Source organism: Saccopteryx bilineata, chromosome 3, assembly GCF_036850765.1.
Source record: "Saccopteryx bilineata isolate mSacBil1 chromosome 3, mSacBil1_pri_phased_curated, whole genome shotgun sequence".
NCBI lineage: Eukaryota > Metazoa > Chordata > Mammalia > Chiroptera > Emballonuridae > Saccopteryx > Saccopteryx bilineata.
The window spans coordinates 202,903,515-202,930,231 of record NC_089492.1 but is presented as its reverse complement, the minus strand read 5'-3'; the positions used below and the strand labels follow the sequence as shown (position 1 = coordinate 202,930,231).

General features: G+C 38.6%; 1 protein-coding gene across 4 annotated transcripts; it reads left to right on the top strand.

Moving 5' to 3' along the window:
- On the top strand, nt 1-21,191 carry LOC136330941 (guanylate-binding protein 6-like). 4 transcript variants are annotated; one of them, XM_066268578.1, is made up of 12 exons: nt 1-166; nt 404-574; nt 5,714-5,917; nt 7,091-7,218; nt 9,314-9,423; nt 9,628-9,830; nt 13,531-13,776; nt 14,519-14,799; nt 16,114-16,326; nt 17,657-17,759; nt 18,082-18,275; nt 19,709-21,191. In XM_066268578.1, exons 3-12 carry the CDS (start codon nt 5,728-5,730, stop codon nt 19,934-19,936), a joined length of 1,896 nt encoding a protein of 631 aa, XP_066124675.1. In that variant the 5' UTR covers nt 1-166; nt 404-574; nt 5,714-5,727; the 3' UTR covers nt 19,937-21,191. The 4 variants fall into 4 exon arrangements, with proteins under 4 accessions (XP_066124675.1, XP_066124676.1, XP_066124677.1 ...); XM_066268579.1 differs by having other exon boundaries at nt 1-258; XM_066268580.1 differs by having other exon boundaries at nt 1-293.
- Nucleotides 21,192-26,717: the final 5,526 nt, after the last annotated feature.

Genomic DNA, 26,717 nt, shown 5'->3' with positions numbered 1-26,717 from the left:
ATGTTTCTTTCCTCTGGGCCAGGGAACCTTGCCGGGCGGGATGCACGCTCTGTACTCAATAAAGCCGTTTATTATTCCACACTTTGCGGCTCCGAGCCCTCTTCCTTCCTTCTCCGCGGGGAAAAATACCTTACATTGAGTGCCTTCCAAAAAGTACTCCTGAGAGGCAAGGCTGCGGACCTCTGTCAGCCTGCTGCTAGGGGCTCCCATCCAGCCTGCTGCTCTGTGTTTATTGTGGGGTCAGGGGACACAAGCCAAGTGAGGAGGGGGGCTAGCTGGGATTCGTGATCCCGGTGAACAGGAAACATGTCTTTCTTTCCACCGGTTTCATTCCTTCCGGGGGACAGGGAGTGGGGAGAGGTGAGTTAATGTCACCTAAAATGCTGTGACCTTTCGGTTTCAGATCTTTTCAACCTGACTCAAAACTACTTGGCAGTGATTACCGGCTGGATCTTCAGCGTTTAAAACGAAGCCAGAAAGCAGCTTTCTTCCACTTGAGCCAGACTCAGGAAGAGCGCTTGAGAAGCAAGCAAAGACAGCTGGGAACTCTTCCGGTCTGCAGACCCGGAGACAGGTAAGTTTGCTGCTAGCCTTGGTCTTTCATGCGCATGGTTGTTAAGTAACATCAGCAACAACAATCCGTACTTCGGGGCACATCCCGCGCTGGCGGCCCGGGCCGGGCGACGGTGGATCCGTCCCTGGGCTGGCGGCTGGCGGCTGATGCCCGAAGCGGTGTGGCCCGCGGGACTCTATTCTCAGGGCAGCACAGCGTCTCCATTTGAATCGTAAGGCAGCAACGGGCACATCTTGTTCCTCGGATGTGCCGCTGCTTCTTGGGCATCCACCCAGGGCTGCACAAAGAGCCCTCCTGCATGGGAGAAGGAGTGCATCCTCCATCACCTGCGGGAAGGGGCAGAAGTCCTTTCTCTGACTGAGGAACCAAACCGGCCTCCTAGCAGAAGCGCTTGTTAAAGACAGTGCCTTCCTCCGCCTCCCTGCTCCCCACCTCAGAAAAGATGGTCCTCAAAGCACAATTTCAATATTAAACCATTCTTTACTGTATTAACCACATACACCATTCCAAAGATTGTACAATACAAAGCGGTATTTAGATGAAATAATTTATTCTCATGCTCAATAATCAGCTGTTAAAAGTAACTATAAAGTGTATGCCTGTTTTTTATCCTATGCTGTTACCAAATGTATGATGCCCACCAAAAACAAAAACAAAAACTTTTATTTTCAGGTTTAGTTTCTTGCTGTTTCCTTTGTATGAATATAAAAAAAAGCTTCCTCAGCTTGTTTGTAAGGTCTATAACACAGCAACAGAGAAGTGGGAGGAGGAAAGGGAGCAAGGAGGAGTGAGAAACCACTGGAACTTCTTGAACATACAGACTCCAGGAGCTGTGGGGCAGAAGTGCTCATTCATCAACTTTCTTTTACAGACAACTTGGTCTTGAGCTTAAACCTCTCAATTTCTGACTCAAAATGGCCTCTGAGGACCCTGGAGGAAGAGCACAGGCAGCCCCTTAGTCTAGGATGCAGGGTTCAGCTGCTGGCTCTGGTTCTGGGAGCTCAGCTTCTGCCTTTGGAGCAGTGGTGGGTGTGTGGTGACAGCCTGGCAGCATGTCACATAACCAGGACAGCAGCAAGTGATCTGGGAAAGATAGGTGCAGGGAGGGATGAGAGATTAGTTTCTTCTGGCTCTTTAAGGGCAGGTGGCAGTTTCTTCATCTGTGAGCTCAATGTTCCTAATAGTAATTTGCATCAGGATAGACTTATCAAGGTATCTCAACCCTGACTGCACACTAGATTAGATTTGCCTCCTAAATTATTATTGTTCATTATTATTACTATTATTATAGAATCATGAGCAGGATTATCTTAGAGAGCTCTGGCTGCTTTTATTAATTGGATAGAGAGAGAGAAAAAAAGAGAAAGCCAGAATCAAATGGGCTGCCTAAAGATTATGGCCTCACTCTCATCCCCAATTGCACCTTCATAAATTGGAAAGTAAGCATGTTATCTCTGGGTTTTGGCCGTAAGTCATTGGTCAGGTCCAAGCTTGCTGCAGATACCTCCTGGGTCAGATACTTTCATGGTATGTTCTAAAAAATGGGAAGCACCAACTCAGCCTTTCCTAGAAAATAAGTTGGCCTTTCTTCTCCCAAATTCTAGGGCAGGCAAGTTCAGGAGTTTATAGGCCCATTTGAGGATGGCGTTTAGTATGACTCTTTTCACATGGATACTTTTCTAAATGTATTTTAAAATTATAGTTGACAAACAACATTATATTATTTTTAGTTGGTGTCCCCATCTGGCAGCATACATTGTTCTTTCGATGTTACTGACTCTATACCCTATGCTGTACTTTGCATCCCCATGACTCTTTCTATAACTGGAAGTTTGTACTTCTTAATCCCCTTCAATTTATTTGCCCATTCCCCCACCTGCTCCAATCTGGCAACCAACAGTTTGTCTTTGCATCTATGAGTTTGTTTCTGTTTGTTCTGTTTGTTCATTTATTTTGTTTTTTAGAGTCCATTTAATACCACAATGATTTCATATGGTATTTGTCTTTCTCACTTATTTCACTTAGAATAACACCCTCCAAGTTTATCCATGTTCTTGCAAATAGCACGGTTGTACTGTGTGTGTGTGTGTGTGTGTGTGTGTGTGTGTGTGTGTGTGTATTTTTCTAAAGCTGGAAACGGGGAGAGACAGTCAGACAGACTCCGGCATGCGCTGGACAGGGATCCACCCGGCACGCCCACCAGGGGTGGAGCTCTGCCCACCAGGGGGCGATGCGCTGCCCCTCCGGGGGTCGCTCTGCCGCGACCAGAGCCACTCTAGCGCTCCTGGGGCAGAGGCCAAGGAGCCATCCCCAGCGCCCGGGCCATCTTTGCTCCAATGGAGCCTTGGCTGCGGGAGGGGAAGAGAGAGACAGAGAGGAAGGAGGGGAGGGGGGAGGAGAAGCAAATGGGCGCTTCTCCTATGTGCCCTGGCCGGGAATCGAACCCGGGTCCCCCGCACACCAGGCCAACGCTTTACCGCTGAGCCAACCAGCCAGGGCCAGCACGGTTGTACTTTTTATGGTTATGGGACATGGTACAATAATTTTCCATTTATAAGTGTACCACATCTTCTTTATCCATTCATCTATTGTTAGATACCTAAATTGCTTACATATCTTGGCTATTGTAATTAATGCTACAATGAATACAGGAGTGGATATATCTTTTTATTTGTTTTTAGTTTTTTATTTTTTAATTAAAGTTTACTTTCAATAACTTTGTATTTGTTTCAGATGTACAACGCACTGGTTAGTGCAAATATCTTTTTGAATTTGTGCTTTTGACTTCTTCAGATAAATACCCAGAAGTAGAATTTCTGAGTCATATGGTAGTTTTATTTTTAATTTTGTCAGAAAATTTCATACTATTTTCCATAGAGGCCACATCTGTTTATAATCACACCAATGGGGTGTAAGAGTTCTTTTTTCTCTACATTCTTGCCAAGATTTATTGTTTGTTGTTTATTATATAATAGCCATTCTGACAGGAATGAGGTAACATCTCACTGTGGTTTTGATTTGCATTTCTCCAATGATTAGTGATTTTTAGCATCTTTTCATGTGTCTGTTAGCCACATCAATAACCTCTTTAGAGAAATGTCACTCAGGCCCTTTCATTGTTTTTTAATCATACTGTTTTTTTGTTTGTTTTGCTTTCTTTTGTGTTTTTGATGTTGAGTTGCTTGGGTTCTAAATATATTTTGAATTTTAACCCCTTACAAGATATATTATTTGCAAAGGTGTTCTCCCATTAAGTAGGCTGCCTTTTTGTTCTGTTGATAGTTTTCTTTGTAGTGTAAAGGCTTTTTAGTTTGTATGAGTTCCATTTGTTTATTCTTGCTTTCGTGATCTTTGCCCTAGGAGAAATATCTCCTCAAAATATTACGAAGATCAATGTCAAAAAGTTTTTGCCTGTGTTTTCTTCTAGCGATTTTATGGTTTTAGGGTTTACTTTTAAATCTTTAATCCATTTTAAGTTTATTTTTGTATATATATATAAAAAAGAAGTCTAGTTTCATTTTTTGCATGTATCTGTCCACTTTTCCAAACACCGCTTCTTGAAATATCTTTACTCCATCTTAGATTCTTGTCTCCTTTGTCATAGATTAATTGACCACATTAATATGGATTATACTTGGGCTTTTTATTCTGCTCCATTGACCTTTGTGTTTGTTTTGTGCTACTGCATATTGTTTTGATTAATGTTGCCTTGTAGCCTAGTTTGATACTAAATAACATGATAACTTCAACTTGTTTTTCTTTCTCAAGAGTACTTTGGCAATTCAGGGTGTTTTGTGGTTCCATATAAATTTTAGGGATATTTGATTTACTTAGATGAAAAATTCCATTGGTTTTTCGATAAAGATTACATTGACTCCATAGATTGTATGATCATTTTAGTGATCTTAATTTTTCCAACCCATGAGTATGGTATATTCTTCCATTTATTTGTATCTTTTTTATTACTGTGATTAATATCTTATAGTTTTTAGAGTACAAGTCTTTTACTTCTTTGCTTAAACTTATTCCCTGGTATTTTATTCTTTCTGATGCTATTGTAAATACAATTATTTCCTTAATTTCTCTTAATGATAGTTGGTAATCAGTGTATAAAAATGCAACAAATTTCTGAATGTTAATTTTGTTTCTTGCTACTTCACTGAATTCATTTATTAGTGCTAATAGTATTTTTTTAGAATCATCAAGGTTTTCTATATATTGTATCAAATCACCTGCATATAGGAGAACATGGATATTTTTGAACGCTCACATGGAAGGTACAAGAATTCGGAGGTCCTCTTATTATTTTTCATTGAATTTTATAAATATATACTTTTTATTGGCTTAAAATATATATCCTTTTTTTATTTTGATGTACATTTTTATTATGAAAAACAAAAACAATCTCCTAGTGATTCAGTTTTTCTTCAAAGGAAAATGACTTTTATACTTTGTGGTTAAAACCATTTTGATAACTTCTCAAATAGAAAAACCAAAAGCTGTTTTCTACAGGCACCCCAAATTTATTCATTCTTTTGAATAGCATAAATGGTTCTATTTATATTACATTTCATTGATCTGTCATATGTCAGCCTGAATTGTCAATTTAAGAACTCATAAATACTTGTCATACTCATTACTAGTTTTATGGTCGTTCTCGACAACTAGGATCATGAGACAGAAAAGATGTGTGGAAACTGTGGTTTAACAATTCAGGGTTTTCATTCTGAGGTCATCTTGCTCCTAGGTTCTTCCTCAGCATCAGCCTCACTGCCCTCTTTAAAGCTGGTTAAACCACTGGTCTGGGGAGATGATGTTCACATGAGGTGACGGCTTTGCTTCTCAGTGATGATGACCTTTGTGTGGGTAGAGCCACTCTATTGCATTATAAGTTGTGGCTGCCTAGTGCCAGCAATAACAGTCGATCTGAGATCCTTACAGCATTGGCAACTTGTTGGCCTTCAGAGAGATTCACTGTAAAGGCAAAACTAAAAATAGATTAATCTTTTAGTGCAAGGCTTAGCCTATGTTTACTATGCCAGAAATAAAGCTAAAAAACTCACACCGTCCTAAAGTGCTTTACATAACTGCATCAGAGAATAACATTATAATTTTATTTCTACTGGGATGTTCTTCCAGGTTGGCAGGCTGCCATGGCACCTAGACTCAACATGATGGCCCCCATTTGTTTGGTAGAAAACATCAGTGAGCAACTGTCAGTGAATCTGGAAGCTCTACAGATTCTTGACCAGATTTCTCAGCCATTGGTGGTTGTGGCCATTGTAGGACTGTATCGTACAGGCAAATCCTACCTGATGAACCAACTTGCAGGACAGAACCATGGTGAGTGTTGTCTAAAGCAGAGGTAATTCTTTGACTCTAGCTATATCACAGCTTCTTAGTTTTCTTCCCTGGTTACATGAAGAGAGAACTATACTTCTCTCAATAAACCAACCTAATTCTAACTCTCAACACTAAATTACTACCTTAGTGTATTCTATTACCCGACTAGTCTTTGTTTTACTCTTGTTAAGGAAAACCTTTGTTACCAATGCACAGATTCTTACCTTATTTTACCTGTGCAAGCACTGGGCTCTTGCAATTGTGTCTCCCCTCTTTCTCTCATAACATATATTGCTTTTGCTGTGGAATATTTCCATCAGCATATAAAGATGTTTGAATATGTGTCATTATGTTAAAATTCTTTTGTGCCTTGGCCAGTTGGCTCAGTGGTGGAGGGTCCACCTGGTGTGTAATGATTCCCTATCAGAACACACAAAAGAGGTGACCATCTACTTCTCCCCCTTCTCTTTCTCTCACTCTTCCCTTCCTTCAGCCATGGTTCCATTGATTCAAGTACAACAACACCGGGTGCTGAGGATGACTTTGTTGAGGCTCCACCTCAGGTGCTAAACATAGCTCAGTTGCAGTAATCTTTTCCAGATGGGCAGAGCATTGGCCCCAGATGGGAGTTGGCCAGATGAATCTCCATCAGGGAACATGCAGGAGTCCGTATCTCTATCTCCCCTGCTCTCATTTAAAAAAAAAAAGTAATTTTTTGTGAGTTCACATCCCATTATAGCTACCAACCTCACCTACTCCTATTATTTCTTTTTATCACTTAGACTGAAAAAAAATGTTACCTCAATTTCTTTGTTGTTGTTTTGTTTGTTTGAGATCTCTCTTGATCTCTCTCTTCTTTCCACTTCTATCTGGATTTGGACTTGACCTTTCTTTTAAAAGGTGTTTTTATGATTGTCAGTGATCTCCATTATGTGTAGTTCGTGGATGCCTCTTGCCTCCATCTTGAGCCCTTGCTGGGTGTCATTGTCACAGTTAATATAATATTTATCTCTTCCTTGAAATAGATGATACAAATTAAGGCATTCTTACAAAGTAGGGAAAGCACCATCTTTATTCTGCAGTACTTACTTTCCAGCAAGTCTGTCATTGTAGCCCTTCGGCTGCTTAGATTAACTGTTGTCAGTGTGTGTTGGGTCTCTCCTTCCTTTACAGGATTCCCTCTAGGCTCTACGGTGCAGTCTAAAACCAAGGGCATCTGGATGTGGTGTGTGCCTCATCCCTGTAAGCCTGACCACATGCTGGTCCTTCTGGACACTGAGGGCCTGGGCGATGTGGAAAAGGTAAGGTAGAGGGTCACAGATAAATTGTTTTAATCTGGATATTCTCTTCATGCACTTAGTAATTTAACTGCTCAATCTATTTGTGAAACCTCAAAATTCAACTATATATCAGGCAAATTTTTGTTTGTTTGAATATTACTTAGAGGTAAGATGCTATGGTACATTGAATAAAATTTTCCTATATTTCTTGGCCCCAGGTGAATAATTTTATAATTAAATAAAATTATAATAAATAATTACTGAGCGCCATGTTTTCAGGTGTCTAGATTATTACTGTATGTATTAGTGACCAAAGTAAAAGTCCTGCCCTCTAAGAGTCTGTAATCTTATCATGAAGTTCATCAAGTACCCACAGAGCATTCTAGAAGACTTGGAGATACCTCTGAATGCATTGATTCTATAAAAGCATGTGCTTGTCCTACAACAACGTCTTAAGATAAATTTTTTATATTTTGGTTTTCTGTTAATGGATAAAATGAATGATTTTCCTTTTTCTGCCTTAGTTCGAGACTTATTTAGACATAGTACTTAAATTTTTAGTACTCTCTAGTCAGGGGTCCCCAAACTTTTTACACAGGGGGCCAGTTCACTGTCCCTCAGACCGTTGGGGGCCACCACATACAGTGCTCCTCTCACTGACCACCAATGAAAGAGGTGCCCCTTCTGGAAGTGCAGGGGAGGGGGCGGATAAATGGCCTCAGGGGGCCACAGTTTTGGGACACCTGCTCTAGTTCTACGCAAAAGGAGTTAGAAATTTTATTTGTATATATCAAAAGTACTATAGTCTTGCTGTCTAAACAACCTATTGTGTGTCATAAGTGATACTTCTTATCCTAATTGATTATTATTTTCAAATTGGGGTTTGAGAAGATAAATTATCGAATCAACATTGTTTTCTCAAAAAATTTCTTATTGAGTTTTCTAGGCATTTTTACCTTTTTCTCTAGTGAACAACTTTAGATACTGTTTATAATAGAAAAAAAATCTGTATTGTCATTATTCATATACTCTGTGTTTTGTATAGACAAACTAGCCCAGCCATTAAAGTTCTTCAGCTAGTTGTACTGGGCTCACTATCCATCTTAACTTTTCAAGTTCGTCCCTGTTCCAGTCAAATCAAACAACTCTACATTTTTTTTTGCCAATATCCCTGTATTCTACCATGTCTACTTTTGCTTCTGTGGGTCTTTCTATCTGCAGGATCACCTTCATTTCTTCAAGGTCACATTCTACCAAATCTTTCATTTTTAATCAAAATGTTGAGGAAAACTTCATGTCTATACAATTTTTCAACTTTTAGAACTCTGCTATTTCATTGTGGACTATTAAATTTTATTTTACCATTATAGCTATAGGTTCCAATGCTTATATGTATTATTAAGATGTATGCCTCTTATAGCTATTGTTATCTCTGTGACATTCATTGTTATAGATGTTTGTCATGGCTTTGAAATAGTCACCTTGAAAGTAATATTTATTATTTTAAACTACTTTTTAAATTTAATGACAATGGAAATATTAATAAACATTTGTTAAATATATCCCTTGTTATGTTAACTATGGAATATTTTATGTAGCTCATGACCAAAAAATATGTGCAAAATGAATTTGTGTTAATATCTTTCATTGAACCTAATTGCACACCTGGTAAGTTTTTCTATGTTATTCTATTTCAACCAATTGAATGAAAAGAAAGACTTGTGAGGATAGTCTTTTTGTATATGAAAAAATGGCAGTCACAAAAAATGTCTTTGTGGCCTTGGCCAGGTAGCTCAGTTGTTGTTTTGAGCATTGTCCCAAAACACCAAAATTGTGGGTTTGATCCCCAGTCAATGCACATATAAGGATCAACCAATGAATGCATAAATAACTGGAACAACAAATCAGTGTATCACTCTCTCTCTCCCTAATTAATATATATAAAAAATGAAGAAATGTCTTCGTAATTATCAAAGCTAATACCTGTCTTTAAACTTAACATTTTTGCATAGTGACTATATTAACTGAAATGTAAACAAAAGTCTCATAGACTTAGTGTCTGACTGAATTTCTACAGGGTAAAACTCCCACATGTCTTGCCCTAATCTGCTTCTAGGGCGACCCTAAAAATGACTTGTGGATCTTCGCCCTGGCTGTGCTTCTGAGCAGCATGTTTGTCTACAACAGCATGGGCACCATCAACCGCCAGGCCCTGGAGCAGCTGCAGTATCCTTCCTGGAACTGAACCATCATGTCTCACGGACTCTCTGAGAACAGAGAGATCTAGTCAGTTTCTCTTGCCCTCTCACTTAACGGTTTTGGGGAACAGAAGGAACCAGAGCAAAAGATAGTGTTTATACACGTATATTTTTTATTAGAGAAATGTAGAAATTGTGCATAGGAATTTCCTTTTCCTTAGCCAACTCCTAGTTATGTGACAGAGCTCACAGACCTCATCAGGGCTAAGTCCTCCCCTACATCAGATGGGGATGAATTAGAAGATTCCACAGAATTTGTGAGTTTCTTCCCAGACTTTATCTGGACTGTACGGGATTTCACCCTGGAGCTAAAGTTAAACGGTGACCCTATCACAGAAGATCAGTACCTGGAGAATGCCTTGAAGCTGATTCCAGGTAACAGAGCATGGCTGTGCAGTGGGTGGTCCAACAGAGGGTGGGAGATACTAAACACTGTTCATCACCTCTGGAGTTGCATCTGTATTTTAGACTAGATGAAGTCTGCAGAAATGGTGGCTGGAAGATTGGCTGTAAGGCTTTATGAACTGGAGTTTAACTTCACATAAGAAAAGTATAACCTAAAGTAGAGTAAAATTATTCATAACCAACGAATCTGTTCTTTACACAGTTCCTAATTTAGCATTCAAATGTAACTTAGAATACAATGGTGCTAAAACTTTCTAACTACCAGACACTCATGTCTATTATTTTCACTCCTGCTTTTTCATGTTGAGGAAAACAACTGCTCAGATACTTGTTAGGTATAAAATGGCAAGGAACAGCCTATCTAATGAAAAATGTATTTTTCAAATGATTAGAAAGTATTTTTCTAAAATAGGCATATAACTATTATCTTGATACAAGTATTATCAATAAAAGTGATTTATATTTTAATATACCTTAAATATTTTTGTCTTTTCATTCTATGTATTTGTGATATTTTTGATAATTTTTAGAATATTAATTTCTATATTATAGCTTTTATTAAAAATAAATTTTCTTTTCAATTACAGTTTATATTTAATATTATTTTATATTATTTTCAAGTGTATAACATAGTGTTAGATATTATATACTATATTATATACTTAACAAGATGATTCTCCCAATATTTCAAGTACCCACCTGGCGCCATACATAGTTATTACAATAGTATTAACTGTATACCCTATGTTGTACCTTATATTCTTGTAGCTACCAATTTGTATTTGTTAATCCCTTCACCTTTTTCATCCAACCCTTCCACTGAACCACCTACTGGCAGCCATCAGTCTGTTCTCTTTATCTATGAGTCTATTCCTATTTTGTTTGTTTATTTTGTTTTTTTAGATTTCACATATAGGTGAAATCGTATGATATTTGTTTTTCTTTGTCTAACTTACTTCACTGAGCATAGTACCCTCTGGGTCATCCATGCTGTCACCTATGTTAACATTTCATCTTTTTATTTTTATGGCCACATAATATTCTATTGTAGATATGTGCCAGCTCTTCTTTATCTACTTATGTATTGTTGGGCACTTGCATTACTTCTATTTCTTGGCTGTTTTAAACAACACTGCAGTGAACACAGGAGTGCATATATTTTTTTGAATTAGTGTTTTGATTTCTTTGTATATATACTCAGAAGTGAAATTGCCGGGTCATAAGGTAGTTCTATTTTTAATTTGAGGAAACTCCTTACTGTTTTCCATAGTAGCTGCACCAATCTGCATTCCTACCAACAGTGCACTATGGTTCCCTTTTCTCTCCTACCTCTCCAACATGTGTTGTTTTTTGATTTATTGATGAGAACCATTGGGACAGCTGTGAGGTAATAGCTCCTTGTGGTTTTAATTAGCATTTTACTGATGATTAAAGACATTTAGCATCTTTACATATGTCTATGGCCATCTGTATGTCCTCTTTGGTGAAATGTCTATTCAGGTTCTCTGCTCACTTTTTTATCAAATGGTTTTTATTTTGAGTATGTGAGGTATTTATATAGTTTAGATATTAATCCCTTATTAGTTGTGTAATTGGCCAATGTCTTCATTCATTTAGTGGATGCTATTTTGTTTTGTTAGTGTTTTTCTCTTTTGTGCAAAACCTTTTATTTTGATGTAGTCTCATTTGTTTATTTTTATTTTATCTTCCCTGCCCTAGAGATATATCTAAAAAAAATATTGCTAAGAGAAATGTCTGAGATTTTACTACCTTTGTTTTCTTTTAGGAGTTTTATAGTTTTAAGTCTTACAATTAACTATTTAATCCATTTTGAGTTTATTTTTGTGTATGATCCAAGAAGGTGGTCTAACTTCATTTCTTTTTCCACAAGGATCTGTCCAATTTTTCCAATACCATTTGTTGAATAGATTGTCTTCACCCTATTTTATCTTATTGCCTCTTTTGTTATACATTAATTGTTCATACAGGAATAGATAGCCTGACCTGTGGTGGCGCAGTGGATAAAGTGTCAACCTGGAAACACTGAGGTTGCCGGTTCGAAACCCTGGGCTAGCCTGGTCAAGGCGCATATGGGAGTTGATGCTTCCTGCTCCTCCCCCCTTCTCTCTCTCTCTCTCCTCTCTATAATGAATAAATAAAATCTAAAAAAAAAAAAAAAAAAAAAAAAATTTATTTGTTAGGAATAGATTTATTTCTGGGGTCTCTATTCTATTACCTTGATCTATGTATTTATTTTTATGCCAGTACCATACTGTTTTGACCACTATAGCACTGTAATATAGTTTGATATCAGGTTGTGTGGTACCTCCAAATATTTTCTTCTTTCTCAGGACTTCTGTTACTATTTGGGGTCTTTTTTGGTTCCATATATGTTTGTGGATTATTTATATTGGTGCTATGAAAAACACCATTGGTATTTTGATAAGGAGTGAGCACATTGAATGTATAGATTACATTGGGCAGCCTGACTAGGAGATAGTACAGTAGATAGAGCCTTGGACTGGGATGTGGAAGTCCCAGGTTTAAAGCCCTCAGGTCACTGGCTTGAGCATGGGCTCACCAGCTTGACCAAGGAGTTGCTGGCTTGAGCATGGGATCATAGACAAACCCCATGGTCACTAGCTTGAGCCTAAAGGTTGCTGGATTGAGCCCAAGATCACTGGCTTAAGCAAGGTGTCACTCACTGTGCTGCAGCTCCCCAGTCAAGGCAGATAAGAGAAAGCAATCAATGAACAATTAAGGTGCCGCAATGAAGAATTGATGTTTCTCATCTCTCTCCCTTCCTGTTTGTCTGTCCCTATCTGTCTCTGTTTTAAAAAAAAGATGACTTCAGGAAATATGGACATTTTAATGATGTTAACTCTTTCTATATATTACAGCTTTTTTAAAATTCTTGAATATGTATCCCTGCTATAATTTCAAATTAATAAATTATACATTCATGTGGGTACATATGTATCTGATGAAACCTTGAAAGAAATATTAATTCTGATTTATTCATTTTTGTTTTTGTATTTCTATTTATACTTTCTTAAAATAATGAGAAATACTAATCAGAAGAGCAACACTGTCAATCAAATATATTTCTTTACGTTAAAGAGTTTAGAGATCAGTGCTGACATTTTAAAATTACATTTTATTGATAGTTATATTTATTCTTTAAAGATTTTCCTTAAAACAAGTTAATGCTGTACACATAATGTTTAGCATCAAAACAGTTTTCCTTAAATAATGTGGGTGTCATTTCTAATATTGTTTTATTAAGCCTTGTTTGTGGCTCTCATTTTGGTTCCACAGCTCAATTTCCACAGGGGATCAAGCAGGCCAAAAATCTATGTTGGATCTGTTTTTCTGTTAGTCATTCATTCAGTAAACAATATAAACAATGCTGTACCATTTTTAGGTTTAATGACAGCAATACATTTTTTTTTACCATGATTGATCTCTTTCAAATTTCTCTCCAGAGTTGTATCATTGATAAATTTGATGTTAAATAGACATTGGCTATCTATGCTAAAAGAGTCATAAACAGAAGTTATAAACTAAGAATATGGCAAACATGCAAAATTTCCTGTCATAAAAATATTTAAGTCATTGTTCTCAAACAGTTCTACTATAATCTTTCATTTTTGTTTTTTTAATCTTTCAGGCAGGAATCCAAAAGTCCAATTATCCAATCTCCCCAGAGAGTGCATTCGACATTATTTTCCAAAACAGAAGTGTTTTGTCTTTGACCGGCCAACAAATAACAAAGAACTCCTAGCCAATATTGAAAATATTGCAGAATACCAACTGGATCCTAAATTCCTGGAGCAAACAAAAAGATTCTGTTCTTACATCAACACCCGGGCAAGAACCAAGACTCTCAGAGAGGGTATCATGGTCACTGGGAAACGTGAGTCTCCTTTTCATACCCTGTGGGGCCTAATATTTTTCAATATATTATATAATATGTTCTCCAAGATTTCTGTTTGGTTCTATATAGCATTATAGGTCTATAGATATTCATACTCTGTGAAAACAAGTGTATATTTCTCACACTTTAGAGGCTTTATATATATATACATTCCTCTCCCAAATTACAAACAGTGTCAGTAATATCTACAGCATCCATATACATGAAAAAATCCTCTATTGAAAGTAAATCTGAAACTGAGTATACAAAAAGGATACACTGTTTCCTTGAAGGAAGACTTTTATAATGAGTGTGAGTTTCAAGGAGAATACAAAAGGCATTTTGGGAACGTAGAGCAGTCCAATAATGACTATTAACCCCAAAACTCTCAATATTTACTGGAAGCCTCAAAATTAGTAATAAATATAATCATATTTACACTGTCTCATCTTTCTGCATATGTAAAGAATTTCCTTCTAATATTTTAATGGGAAATTATGTTTTCCAGATATCCTTAGTATGTCAGATGAAGATAGAAACTGAATTCTCTTAGCCTTATGGCCTTCTGAAGAACCATAAAAATTGTCAGTGGGACAGTAGTGGAAGGAGGTGCTGTGTGTATGCCTGTGTGTTCGTGTGCGTGTGTGAGCAAGAAAAAGAGATTTAGAAATGTAGTTTCAGAATCTTGGATCCTGTTGAGTGGTAACTTTATATTTATCTTCTAAATTTCATGGCTTATTAGGGCTGGGGACTCTGGTGGTGACTTATGTGGATGCTATCAACAGTGGAGCAGTGCCTTGTTTGGAGAACGCGGTGACAGCCCTGGCCCAGATTGAAAACTCAGCGGCCTTGCAGAAGGCAGCCGAGCACTACAGCCAGCAGATGGCGCAGCGAGTGAGCTTCCCCACAGACACGCTCCAGGAGCTGCTGGATGTGCACATGACCTGCGAGAGGGAAGCCATTAAAGTGTTCATGGAGCACTCCTTCAAGGATGAAAACCAGGAGTTCCAGAAGAATCTTGTGGTACTTTGTCATAGTGATTATTTGTTTTTTGTGACCCTTCCCCTTGAAGAATGAGGCCTAGAAGAACTTTTATGTCCCTGTGGCTCCTCTGTCACTTAGGATCAATTAATATGGGTCTCATGGGAATAAACTTTCAAAGGACTACATTTGCATCTCCCTCAGCCCCCAAACCTCATATGCTTAATCCAGAAATTTCTCCGATCTCTGATACACAATCAATATAGATAGCTATCTGAAGTGAATATGATTTCAAGATTGTCGAGAACACCCCAAAGTCACTCCTGAGCTGGTTGCTTTTCTGAGAACCTTCTCCCATTCTCAGGAACCAAAATATCTCTTAATTACCTAATCCTAGGCTATTTTCAATTTCTAATGTTCCTTGTTGTGTCATTGTATCATTGAAGATGAATCACTGAATGTTGCAGCTGCAGAGAGCATAGAGATAAGGTAATGCAACTCTGGATTTTGTGGGAAGACCCAGGGGGGTTAACAAGCTTCCCCCTGCCTCACATGGAATTTTCAGGCTTGTTTGTAAATCAGGCCTCATTATTCTGTTTTATTCCATGACCTTCTCCAACAGAATGCCTTTCCTTTTTTAATTTTAATATAATTTATTTTTTATTTAGAAATTAAATTTAGTGGAGTTACATGGATCAGTAAGAGTATATAGGTTTCAGCCTGACCAGGTGGTGGCGCAGTGGATAAAGCGTTGGACTGGGATGTGGAAGGACCCAGGTTCGAGATCCCCAAGGTCACCAGCTTGAATGCGGGCTCATCTGGCTTAAGCAAAAGCTCACCAGCTTGGACCAAGGGTCGCTGGCTCCAGCAAGGGGTTACTCAGTCTGCTGAAGGTCCGTGGTCAAGGCACATATGAGAAAGCAATCAATGAACAACTAAGAAGTCACAATGCGCAACGAAAAACTAATGATTGATGCTTCTCATCTCTTCATTCCTGTCTGTCTGTCCCTGTCTATCCCTCTCTCTGACTCTTTCTGTCTCTGTAAAAAAAAAAAAAAAAAAAAAGAGTATATAGGTTTCAGGTGAACATCTCTGTAGTATCTGAACTGTTCATTGTGTTGTGTGCCCATCATTTAAAATTAAATCATTTTGTATCACCATATATTTGTTCCTCTTTACCCCCCCCCCCAACATCCTCTCTTGAGTAACCACATCATTTTTATCTGTGTCATGAGTCTCAGTTCAGAATGCTTTTCTCATGAGGACCAGAGCTAGACTCCCTTCTACCAGGTTCTTTGAAATTTTATCTCCTCACGTCCCTTCTTTTGGTGACATTTGTCTATATTTCTCTTGCAGGAAGTCATAAAGGACAAGAAGGATAGTTTCATGCTGCAGAATGAAGAGGCATCTGCCAAATTCTGTCGAGATAAACTTGAGCAGCTTTCAATGGCCCTAATGGAAAGTATCTCAGCGGGAACTTTCTCTGTTCCTGGTGGTCACAAGCTCTATATGGATTCAAAGGAAAGAATTGAACAGGACTATTGGCAAGTGCCCAGGAAAGGAGTGAAGGTGAGGTAGGAGGGGAGCATGAGGATCCCACAGAATGAGGTCAAGAAGGTCTCCTGAAAATGTGAGAGCACAACATCGTTGTGTGTAATATGAGATCATGGGCAGATTATAACCATTGAGCTTTAAGGCCTACTCTTTGCTCTTTCTTCCCGAGGAGGGAAGAAATGTCCATTCTCCAAAATGAGTGCAAGGGGTCCTTGGGTTATGTTAGTTTTGACATATGACATTTAGAGTTTATGACACTCACTCCATAAAAACTTTAAAAAATGGAGACTTGACTGTTTCAGCTTACGGCATTAGCTTCGTACTTATGGACTACATGGGTGAACTAGTTTTTTGTCATTTTTTCTGTTACTACAGTATAGTGCACAGTACAGTATATTTATATGTTTTTCCTTTTTCTGTGGCTTAGCTGTGTTTTTATGTTTTAGATTATGATTTTAAACTGTGTTAGGATAGGTAAGTGGCTTAGTCTAGGAAATGTTTTGACTTAAACACCAAAATTCAGGTTACATCACTGTCATAGGAATGAAACTGTGCCGTAACCCAAGTACCACCTGTATAGATTTCTGAAATCTGCAAGATACAGGAAGGAACTAATCATTTCTCCATCCAACAAACATGGCATTATAGTGTGTCAAAGGCAAATAATTTACTAGTTAAAGTCAGAGACTTTGTAGTCAAGGTTAATTAAAAGAGAAAAGAAAGTCAAACATGTAGACAACTGGGTACAAGGTTATATTACTTGTGAACCAGAAAAAGTTTACAATATAAGTGGTGGTAACTCATAATAATATTAAAAAATAATGATAATAATAATGCAACTAAAATATATTGAACTGTTATTGTTCTAGACAAAATGTTAAGCTCTTTCCCTAAACTTTAATTCAGTTCTTCGAGTTGCATTAAGAAGCATCTACACTTTAGTCAACATTTGACTCATGAACTGAGAGGCAGAGACATTAAAATACTTATTTAAAGTGACAGTCAGCAAGTGGCAGAGGAGAGAAAAGCACTAATTAAAGACAGCATCTCACGTGGGGAAGGTAAATTTAAAAAGCACCAGAGACCGTGGGTTTGTAGAACCGAACATGGATCTCCCTGGCTGGACCTAGGGAGGGGGAAGGAAGTAGCCCCAGGAGAGAGACTGGGGGGAGACAGGCAGCAGCGGTCTGGAGAGCCTCTGGTCACTGTAAGGAGCTTGGACACTGTGTGTGGAGCCATGGTAGCAATTTAAGCACAAACGCAAAATGACATGGACAGAGTTGTGTTTGCAGTAAAATTCTACACAGTGGAAACCTAGGTTCTTTGTTCCTTCCTGTTTCCTCAGGCGAATGAAGTCTTCCAGAGCTTCCTGCAATCACAGGTGCCAATAGAGAAATCCATCCTACAGGCAGACAAAGCGCTCACTGACGGGGAGAAGGCCATGGCAGGTGTGGGCAGGGCTGGGCTCACAGTGGGCGGGCGGGCTCCTGCAGTGTCCTTGGACAGGTGTGAGAACAAAACCTTCCTGCAGCAGGGAGATTTTACTTCTTCTGTCGGACATACGCCATTAAATCTGAAAACAACCAGGGACTGATCAGCCAGTCAGGGCCTTTCCCATCACATTCTGAAATGCTCTTCATGGTATGGACAAAGAAGAGAATTCAGAGAATTCCCACCTCCTCTTTGAGATTAGTTTTGTCTCTGAGCTCAGGAGGGTAGAGATCATTGTTCACTTAATTTTCTTCCCTTTCTCAAACCTCCTTGGGGCAGAGGAGCGGGCCAGGAAGGAGGCAGCCGAGAAGGAACAGGAGCTGATGAGACAGAAACTCCAGGAGCAGCAGCAGCAGATGGAGGCGCAGAAGAGAAGTCTCGAGGAAAACATATTCCAACTGAAGCAGAAAATGGAGAGGGACAGAGAAAACCTATTGAGAGAGCATACTATGATGTTGGAACATAAACTGAAGGTAAGTCCTGCTGTGGCTTCAGTACTGCTCAGTGGTCATTGTCCTTGTACCTCAGATGTGATGAATGACGATAAAGCCAGATCATGGAAAGAAGAACATTTACTGAGTAGGAATTATTTTAATCTTGACCTCATGTGCTTGTCTTCTGTCGTGGTCTAGCCACGACAAGTCTGTTATGGGGTCCTCAAACAGGAAAAGGTATGGAATTAAATAAATGATAGCTAGAGAATTAAAGATATATACATAATGATGGGTTCTGGAGGACCGCACGGCAAACAGTCTCTACTGCTCCTTAGTCAATGCAATGGCGGCCCCAGAAGCACATCTGTCTTTATTCAGGGAAAAAACGTGGTCCATTAGCAATTCAACTGTCTCCAAGACAACTCAAAGACAACCCCCACCATACCATTTATTAGATCTAACTTTACACCAATAAGAAACTAGCTTCTAGCTTCTTCTGGAGAACATGGGTGGGATAAGCAATAATCAGGTATAGCTCTTTGTTAACTGGGCAAGTGATATGGGTGATTAGGCCCAGCACCTGTTCCCTGGATATAAAACACTCTGTTTATATTTCAGTCCCCAACAGTCTTCCTCCTTGGTAAAAATGGCTTTGAAATGTCCTCTGTAGATACACTCTGGAGTGGTCATGACAAGTACCTCCCCTCTGAATCATTAGAGTATATAGATAGGGTTTGAGGTGTTATTTTGGAGTATTTTAAAATGATCTTTATGTGGCCTGAATACACAGGTATTTCAAACACAAATATGTCATCTGCTCAGGAACTGGTTTGCTTTACCAAGATCATTGCAAGTTTAGAACCCTACTACCCAACACCCAAAGAATCTTAGGTAGATCTATGCTGACAGAGACCTATCAGAAATGTCCAGACTTCAAAACACAGGGAAAAGACAGCTTTCAAACTTGCTGCATTATCTTGGGTGTGTATAGACTACCAATGTTATCATATGGCAAAGGAAGAATTCCTGATTTTTCTTCTGGACATGTTTATAATGGAGATCTAGAACAGTGTCTAGATCTAGAAATAGTTCCCATTATTTCTACATTTTAGTTGACTATATTATTCCAAGAGGGACTGAGTATTAGTGCCAGTAGACTAAGGTTATCTCTCAAATGCTGTTATAACTGAAACATGACATTTGTCTTCAGGCCATGCTTAGCATCCTAGCAAAACCCTATTTTTGTGTGAACATTTGTAAGGCTCTAAACTATGCTTTCTTTCAGTGTTTAGGCCCAAGGCAGGATATATTCCTTGTTACAAATTCTCTTTAATTATGTAACAGAGAACAATTTTAAGAGTAAAAGAAAAATAGTTCAAGTATTTAAGAATATGTTCTTAAATACAAAATGTTATTCTTGAAAAAAATGGGAATTTAAAACATTTTATTTCCTTCCTCACATTTTTTTTTAGCTTCAAGAAGACATGCTTAATGATGGATTTAGAAAGCAAGCTGATGAGATGAATGCAGAGATAAATCATTTGAAAGCTAAAATTACTGCTACTGAAAATGATGATACTCCCTGGGTTGCAAAAACCATAGATAGGATTGGCACTGAGATCACTGCAATATTGTCTGCTCCTGCTAAACTTCTTGGTAACATTGTGAGAGGGGTAGGCTCACTATTTAAAAGAAAATAGTTCTTTTTTTAAAGAACTTATAGAATATGGATGTATGCTCTGACTTGTGTTTTGTGTATGTTCTTTTTCATTTCACTCATTCAAGTTTTAAACATAAAAGCTGCCTACTAGAATATATCAATGCTCAGCCCACATTTAGTAGAATAAATGTACATATGCTTTGTGTAGCCTGTTTACATTATGAAAGATACATGTTTAAAATCATATAGCTATACTTACAAACAATCCATTGAGTGATCGCTTTAAACAACAAAAGATTGAAAACTACTTATATATGTATCTATGTGAATTGGTAATATAAATTTAGCATGTGAATATACTAAAATACTATGCATCTAGTAAATAAATATAAATTTCATTTCTATTTTTATGAATATATAACAATATTGAAAATACATTATAAAGTGAAAAAATGAGGTACATAAGGTGTGCATAATGTGTTTACTGGAAAAATGTAAGTATTATGTGCAATCATACATCTGTACACACCAACTATCTCTGGGAATCCTCAAAAAAGCTATTAATATGGTTTCCTACTTGGGAGAAGTGGCTAGGATTAAGGATGAACAAGTCACATGCTTTATTATTATTATTTTTTTTACTTTTGTGTGGGAAGGCAGAGACAGACTCCCGCATGTGCCCCAACTGAGATTCATCCAGCAAGTCCATTAGGGGGCGATGTTCTGCCCATCTAGGGCCCTTGCTCCATTGCAACCAGAGCCATTTTTTAGCACCTGTGGCAGAGGCCATGAAGCCATTCTCAAAGCCTGGGGCCAACTCGCTTTAATGCAGCTATGGCTGCAGGAGGGGAGTAGAAGAGAGAGAGAGTGAAAAGAGAAGGGGAGGGGTGAAGAAGCAGAAGGATGCTTCTCCTGTGTGCCCTTATCGGGAATTGAACTGGGGACATCCATACGCCCGGCCAATGCTCTACTACCAAGCCACCTGGTCAGAGCATGCTTTTTAAAAAAGTTTTTATTTAGAAAATTAAATTTAACAGGGTGAGATTGATCAATAAGATTACATAGGTTTTAGGTAAACATTTCTGTAGTATTTGTACTATTGATTGTGGTGTACACCCATCAACCAAAGCCAGATCATTATCTGTCACCTTATATTTGTCCTTCTTTTCACCCTTCTCCACACCCTTCTTCACTTATTCTCCTCCCTCTATCTTCCTCCCCATGATAACCATTACATACTCTTTCTTTTAAATCCTGTAAAGGAAGTTTGTATTACCTTTTCACAAATAAAAAAAAAAAAAAGTAAAGTGTAATAGTAATAATGATAAGAAGAAGAACATAAAAAGTGACTATTAGGTGATGAAAGTGCTCACTGCTTCTACAAATGACATCAGCTTGTACAATGAGAGGTCTAACATTAAGACCAAAGTATATATAGAAAGTATAAAATTTGCACTTTAATCTTATTTTCATTTATGCCATGTTCTCAATCCCTTATGGTTGCTTCAAAATAAGACATATGCTTTCCTGCCTCTCTTTCAAATCTCAGCTATGGTAGCTTCTACTCCCTGTCTTTGCATTATACTCTTAAGGTGATAGAAGCAAATAACCAAATATAAGACTATGCAATTGTGAGAGGGACCCTATCATCCTTAAAAGTAAAGTGTCACCTCTCTGCGATTGGCAAGAGACAAAGGGAACTGTGCCCTTGTAGAATTGGATGTCCCAGCTAGTGTGGGGATGACAGACTGTGACACATTGGGGCTAGGTGTTGACACTTAAATATCAGATGCCACATACATATGATAGTAATGAACATCATGGTTTGCCTTAGCTCAGACTGCTATAAAATGTTACCATATTTTTTTATGGCTTAAAAAGCAAATATTGATTTCATCTAGTTTTGGAGGCCGTTAGTTCAAGACCAGTGTGCCTTCATTGGTAGGTTCTTGGTAATGGCCCTCCTCCTGATTTATAGAGGGATGCTTTCCTGCTGTGTCTTCACATGGTGGAAAGGGGGGTGGGGAAGAGCTCTCATGATTCTTTATTATAAGGGTAATCAAAGAATAGTGCAAGAGAGAAAGCACAGGTAGTGAAGTATAATTTTTTACTTAGCTGTATGGCAGAAAAAGTTAACTTTCAAAATGAGCACAACATTTATATTTGGAAAAGAGTTTTCCATGAGTAAATCAGTTCTAATAATGTCAGTTTGGGAAGAAATAAAGATAGCACAAATGTACAGTCTGAAGTACAAAACTGAATGCAGAACCAAAAGAGCAAGAGATCTCTAATGCAGGGGTCCCCAAACTATGGCCTGCGGGCCACATGCGGCCCCCTGAGGCCATTTATCTGGCCCCCACTGCACTTCTGGAAGGGCACCTCTTTCATTGGTGGTCAGTGAGAGGAGCATAGTTTCCCATTGAAATATTGGTCAGTTTGTTGATTTAAATTTACTTGTTCTTTATTTTAAATATTGTATTTGTTCCCGTTTTGTTTTTTTACTTTAAAATAAGATATTTGCAGTGTGCATAGGAATTTGTTCATAGTTTTTTTTTATAGTCCAGCCCTCCAACGATCTGAGGGACAGTGAACTGGCCCCCTGTGTAAAAAGTTTGCAGACCCCTGCTCTAATGCATGGAAATCTTAATGTATTCCGGGATTATATCAGAGGAGTTAAAATAGCATAAAATTACTCAGGAAGAGTCAGGATGTACATCAGGTTTTATAAGGTCCTTCAATTGAGGAAAATAAAGGTGAGTAATTTTGAGTTGGTGTTTTAAATCTACATATTGTCATTTATAATGTAATCAATTAAAGAACAGAGAAAGTGTTTAATCTCCACACCAGGAGACAAATATGATTTTTGCACATCTCAGTAAGCAAAAAAGCAAACAAAATGATGAAAATGTCTAGTGAAGTTAGCAAAGATTTTAAAAACAATGATAAACATATTTGACTTAATATACTAATGTAGGACCCTAACCCAACCACAGTAGCGTACTCACTCTTTTTTTTAAGCACACTAAGGAACTTCACATGAATTTTATTTCTAAGCAACAAAACATTATTAATAATGTCTTAGATTAGATTTTTTAGAAGCAAAGCCCTGGTGTTGGGTTCTTGTACATGTGATTTATTGAGGGAGTGCTTTCAATAAATAGGATCTAAAGGAAGAGGGAGAGGGCAAGAAAATAAAAATTAAAAGAGGAGTAGTGACATCAGAAAAATGGCACCATGAGGAGGGCTCCCGATACTTCTCCCTGAAACTTCAACAAATTCAACAACTATAGACAGAAAATCTCATGAGCATCTGAAATACACATACATTAAGCAAAGGTACAAATTGGCTGAAAAAGTGGCTGAATAATATAATCCACTCTGAAGGAAATAAGATGGAGAACGGAGTATTCCACTTTCCTCACTGACCTGAGCAAGGGCTGCTTTCACTTGGAACTGAGAGAAAGCGAGGGCTGGCGGTGCAGAAAAAGCTGAGTTAGGGCAGAGACATTCAAGCCAAGGAGAGAGTGTGTCCACAGCTCAGCCTATGCAGAGCTAACGCCAGTGGCAGACCCCAGCAAAGGTGGGCGAGCAATTGTCTTGTTTACTCCCAGTATCCTGGTTGGCAAGTGCGAGCAGTATGCAAGTGGATCCACCTGGCGCTTCAGATGTGGGTGCCTGCATTCCAGGACGGAGGAGCTGGGTCGGAGACTGTCAGTAGTGACCCTCTGTTTGGGCTGTGACCAGAGTTTCTGAATAAGCCCGGCTTCCCAAACAACAGCTCATGGGAAGTGCATGAAAGCCAGCTTCCCTACACCCAGACTTGTCTGGGCAGGGCACCTCTGCCAGCCATACAGGCTAACAAAGCACACTCCTGGGGAAGAGAACTGCGGAAGTGGTGGGGGGAAGGGCATGCAGGCAGCTTGTAGACAGCTTTTGGAGAACAGACCTGCGGAGTGCTGAGGCATACTAGATATGCCCAGAGACTCCCATAAAGACACCTAAAAGGCAATCGGCTCCCAGCCCTGCCTGATTACACTGGCGGCTCTGGCTGGCAAAGCTTTACCCAGAACCCTGCGTTGAGTGGGGCGTTCTTGGTAGGGGGGACTTGGCAGCTCTTAGAACCTCTTGCTTTTCAGGCAATGGCTGGGGCAATTCACAGTTGGGTCCCAGGCTGCTGGTTCAGGAAGGAGAGATTTGGGGAGAGGCTCTGGGAAAATAGACTCTCCCATTGTCGGAGCCTGCAAATGTTAACAAGCCCTGCCTACCAATGGGACTGAGGCCTAGTTTATATCATCACCAAAGCAACACAACAGCAAATCTCTGCCTAAGAGTGCCACAGGGGCAGAACCCAGGATACAGTGCCACCAGCCATAAAGAGAGAGGGGGGAAAAAAAAGGAAGAAGATAACTTCTCAAAACCAGGAAAAATCCACAGTCTTTATAACCTTTTCCATTTTTTTCTTGTATTTTTTTAATTTCTTTTCTTTTTTTTTCCTTCCACCTTGGTCATTTTATCCTCTTTCCATTTTATTCATTTCTTTTCATTTTAAACATTATTACCCATAGGTATTATATTTTCCATTTTTTTCCTATGAGTGTTACATTCCAAAAAACTTAACTCCATTTATTTTCTCTCTCTCTTTTTGTTTCTTCTTTTCTCTTTAACTTTTTCTCTCATTTGAATCTCACCCAAAAACAAATTATTTTATTCTGGATTCAAACTTTTTCTTTGTGGCATTTTGTGTGCATTTCACTTTGCTTTTTATCTCTTTAGCATTTTCCCCAACTCTGGCTCTCCATTCTATAGTTTTTGTGCCACTTACTACAATAGAATTTTCATTTCTTACTGTATTTTTTCTTTTTTCTCTTTTTCTTTTCTCTTACACTACTTCTCTCATTTGGCTATCATTTACAAACAAATTATTGTATTCTTGATCCAGTTTTTTCCTTGTGGCATTATGTGAGTTCTTACCTCATTTTTTTTTTTACTCTTTTTCACTCCCCCCCCAACCCAGGCCGTCTGTTCTACGTATTTTTGTTCCACTTAGCACAATAGCATTTTCAGTTTTTCACTGCATTTTCTCAAAAACAATTTTTATTGACTCTTATTAGTGATATTAACAATACCACTCTCAAATGCTATTAAAGAAAAAGAAATCAAATATCATGGATACAAAAGACAGTGATGTAGCTCAGATAGATGAGGAAAAATCAATAGAAAAAAATTTCAATAGCTTAGAAACCTTGGAGTTAAATGACAGATTATTTAAAATTGAAGTCCTAAAAATACTCAGGGATATAAAAGAAAGCACAGAAAGTCAATTTAGGGAGCTCAAAAACCAATTTAATGAACAGGATACTTCACCAAGGAAATTGAAACTATGAAAACAAATCAAACAGATGAAAAACTCAATTCATGAACTGAAAAATGAGGTAACAAGCTTAGTCAATAGAACATGCCAGATAGAGGAGAGAATTAGTGACATAGAAGACAAGCAACTAGAGGTACTACAGAGGGAAGAGGAGAGAGACTCACAGATTAAAAAAAAAATGAGATAGCCCTACAGGAATTGTCTGACTCATCAGAAAGAGCAACATAAGAATAATGGGTATATCAGAAGGAGAAGTGAGAGAAAATGGAATGAAGGACATATTCAAACTAATAATAGACGAGAACTTTCCAAGCCTGTGGAAACAACTAAAGCCTCAAATTTAAGAAGCAAACAGAACACCGAGTTATCTTAACCCTAACAAAGCTATTCCAAGGCACATCATAATGAAATTGGCACAAACCAACGACAAAGAAAAAAATTTCAAGGCAGCCAGGGAAAAGAAGAATACAACATATAAAGGAAGGCCCATTAGATTCTCAACAGATTTCTCAGCAGAAACTCACTCTACAAGCTAGAAGAGAGTGGACCCCAATATTTAAAGTTCTGAAAGAGAGGAACTTCCCGCCAAGAATTCTATACCCATTAAAGCTATCCTTCAAATATGAAGGAGAAATAAAAATATTCACAGATACAGAAAAGATGAGGGAATCTATCACCAGAAAAACCCCACTTCAGGAAATACTAAAGGGGGTTTTCCAACCAGACACAAAGAACAAAACAAAACTACAAGTAAAAGCTCCATCAAGATTGCAATAAAAATAAGATTAATCTGTGACAAAGAAACCAAAAAGGGGAGAGGACAAAGATTAATAATAGCAAAGGAGAATGGAGTGCAGAAGCACTCATGAGATAATGTACTACAATAAACATAATATGTATGCTTTCCATTACTTAATGGTACTCACACCTGAAAAAAACCAACATAGAAGTACATGGCTTGAAAAAAGAAGTAACAGAGAAAAGAAGTATGGATTACAACCAAACAAAAACAAATGATAAAAAAAATAAAAGAGAAGGACCAAACAAGATACAAAACTATCAGAAAACAATATATAAAATGGCGTCGGCCTAGCGTGCGGAGGACCCGGGTTCGATTCCCGGCCAGGGCACACAGGAGAAGCGCCCATTTGCTTCTCCACCCCTCCGCCGCGCTTTCCTCTCTGTCTCTCTCTTCCCCTCCCGCAGCCAAGGCTCCATTGGAGCAGAGATGGCCCGGGCGCTGGGCATGGCTCTGTGGCCTCTGCCTCAGGCGCTAGAGTGGCTCTGGTCGCAATATGCGACGCCCAGGATGGGCAGAACATCGCCCCCTGGGGGGCAGAGCACCGCCCCTGGTGGGCGGGCCGGGTGGATCCCAGTCAGGCGCATGCGGGAGTCTGTCTGACTGTCTCTCCCTGTTTCCAGCTTCAGAAAAATGAAAAACAAAAACAAA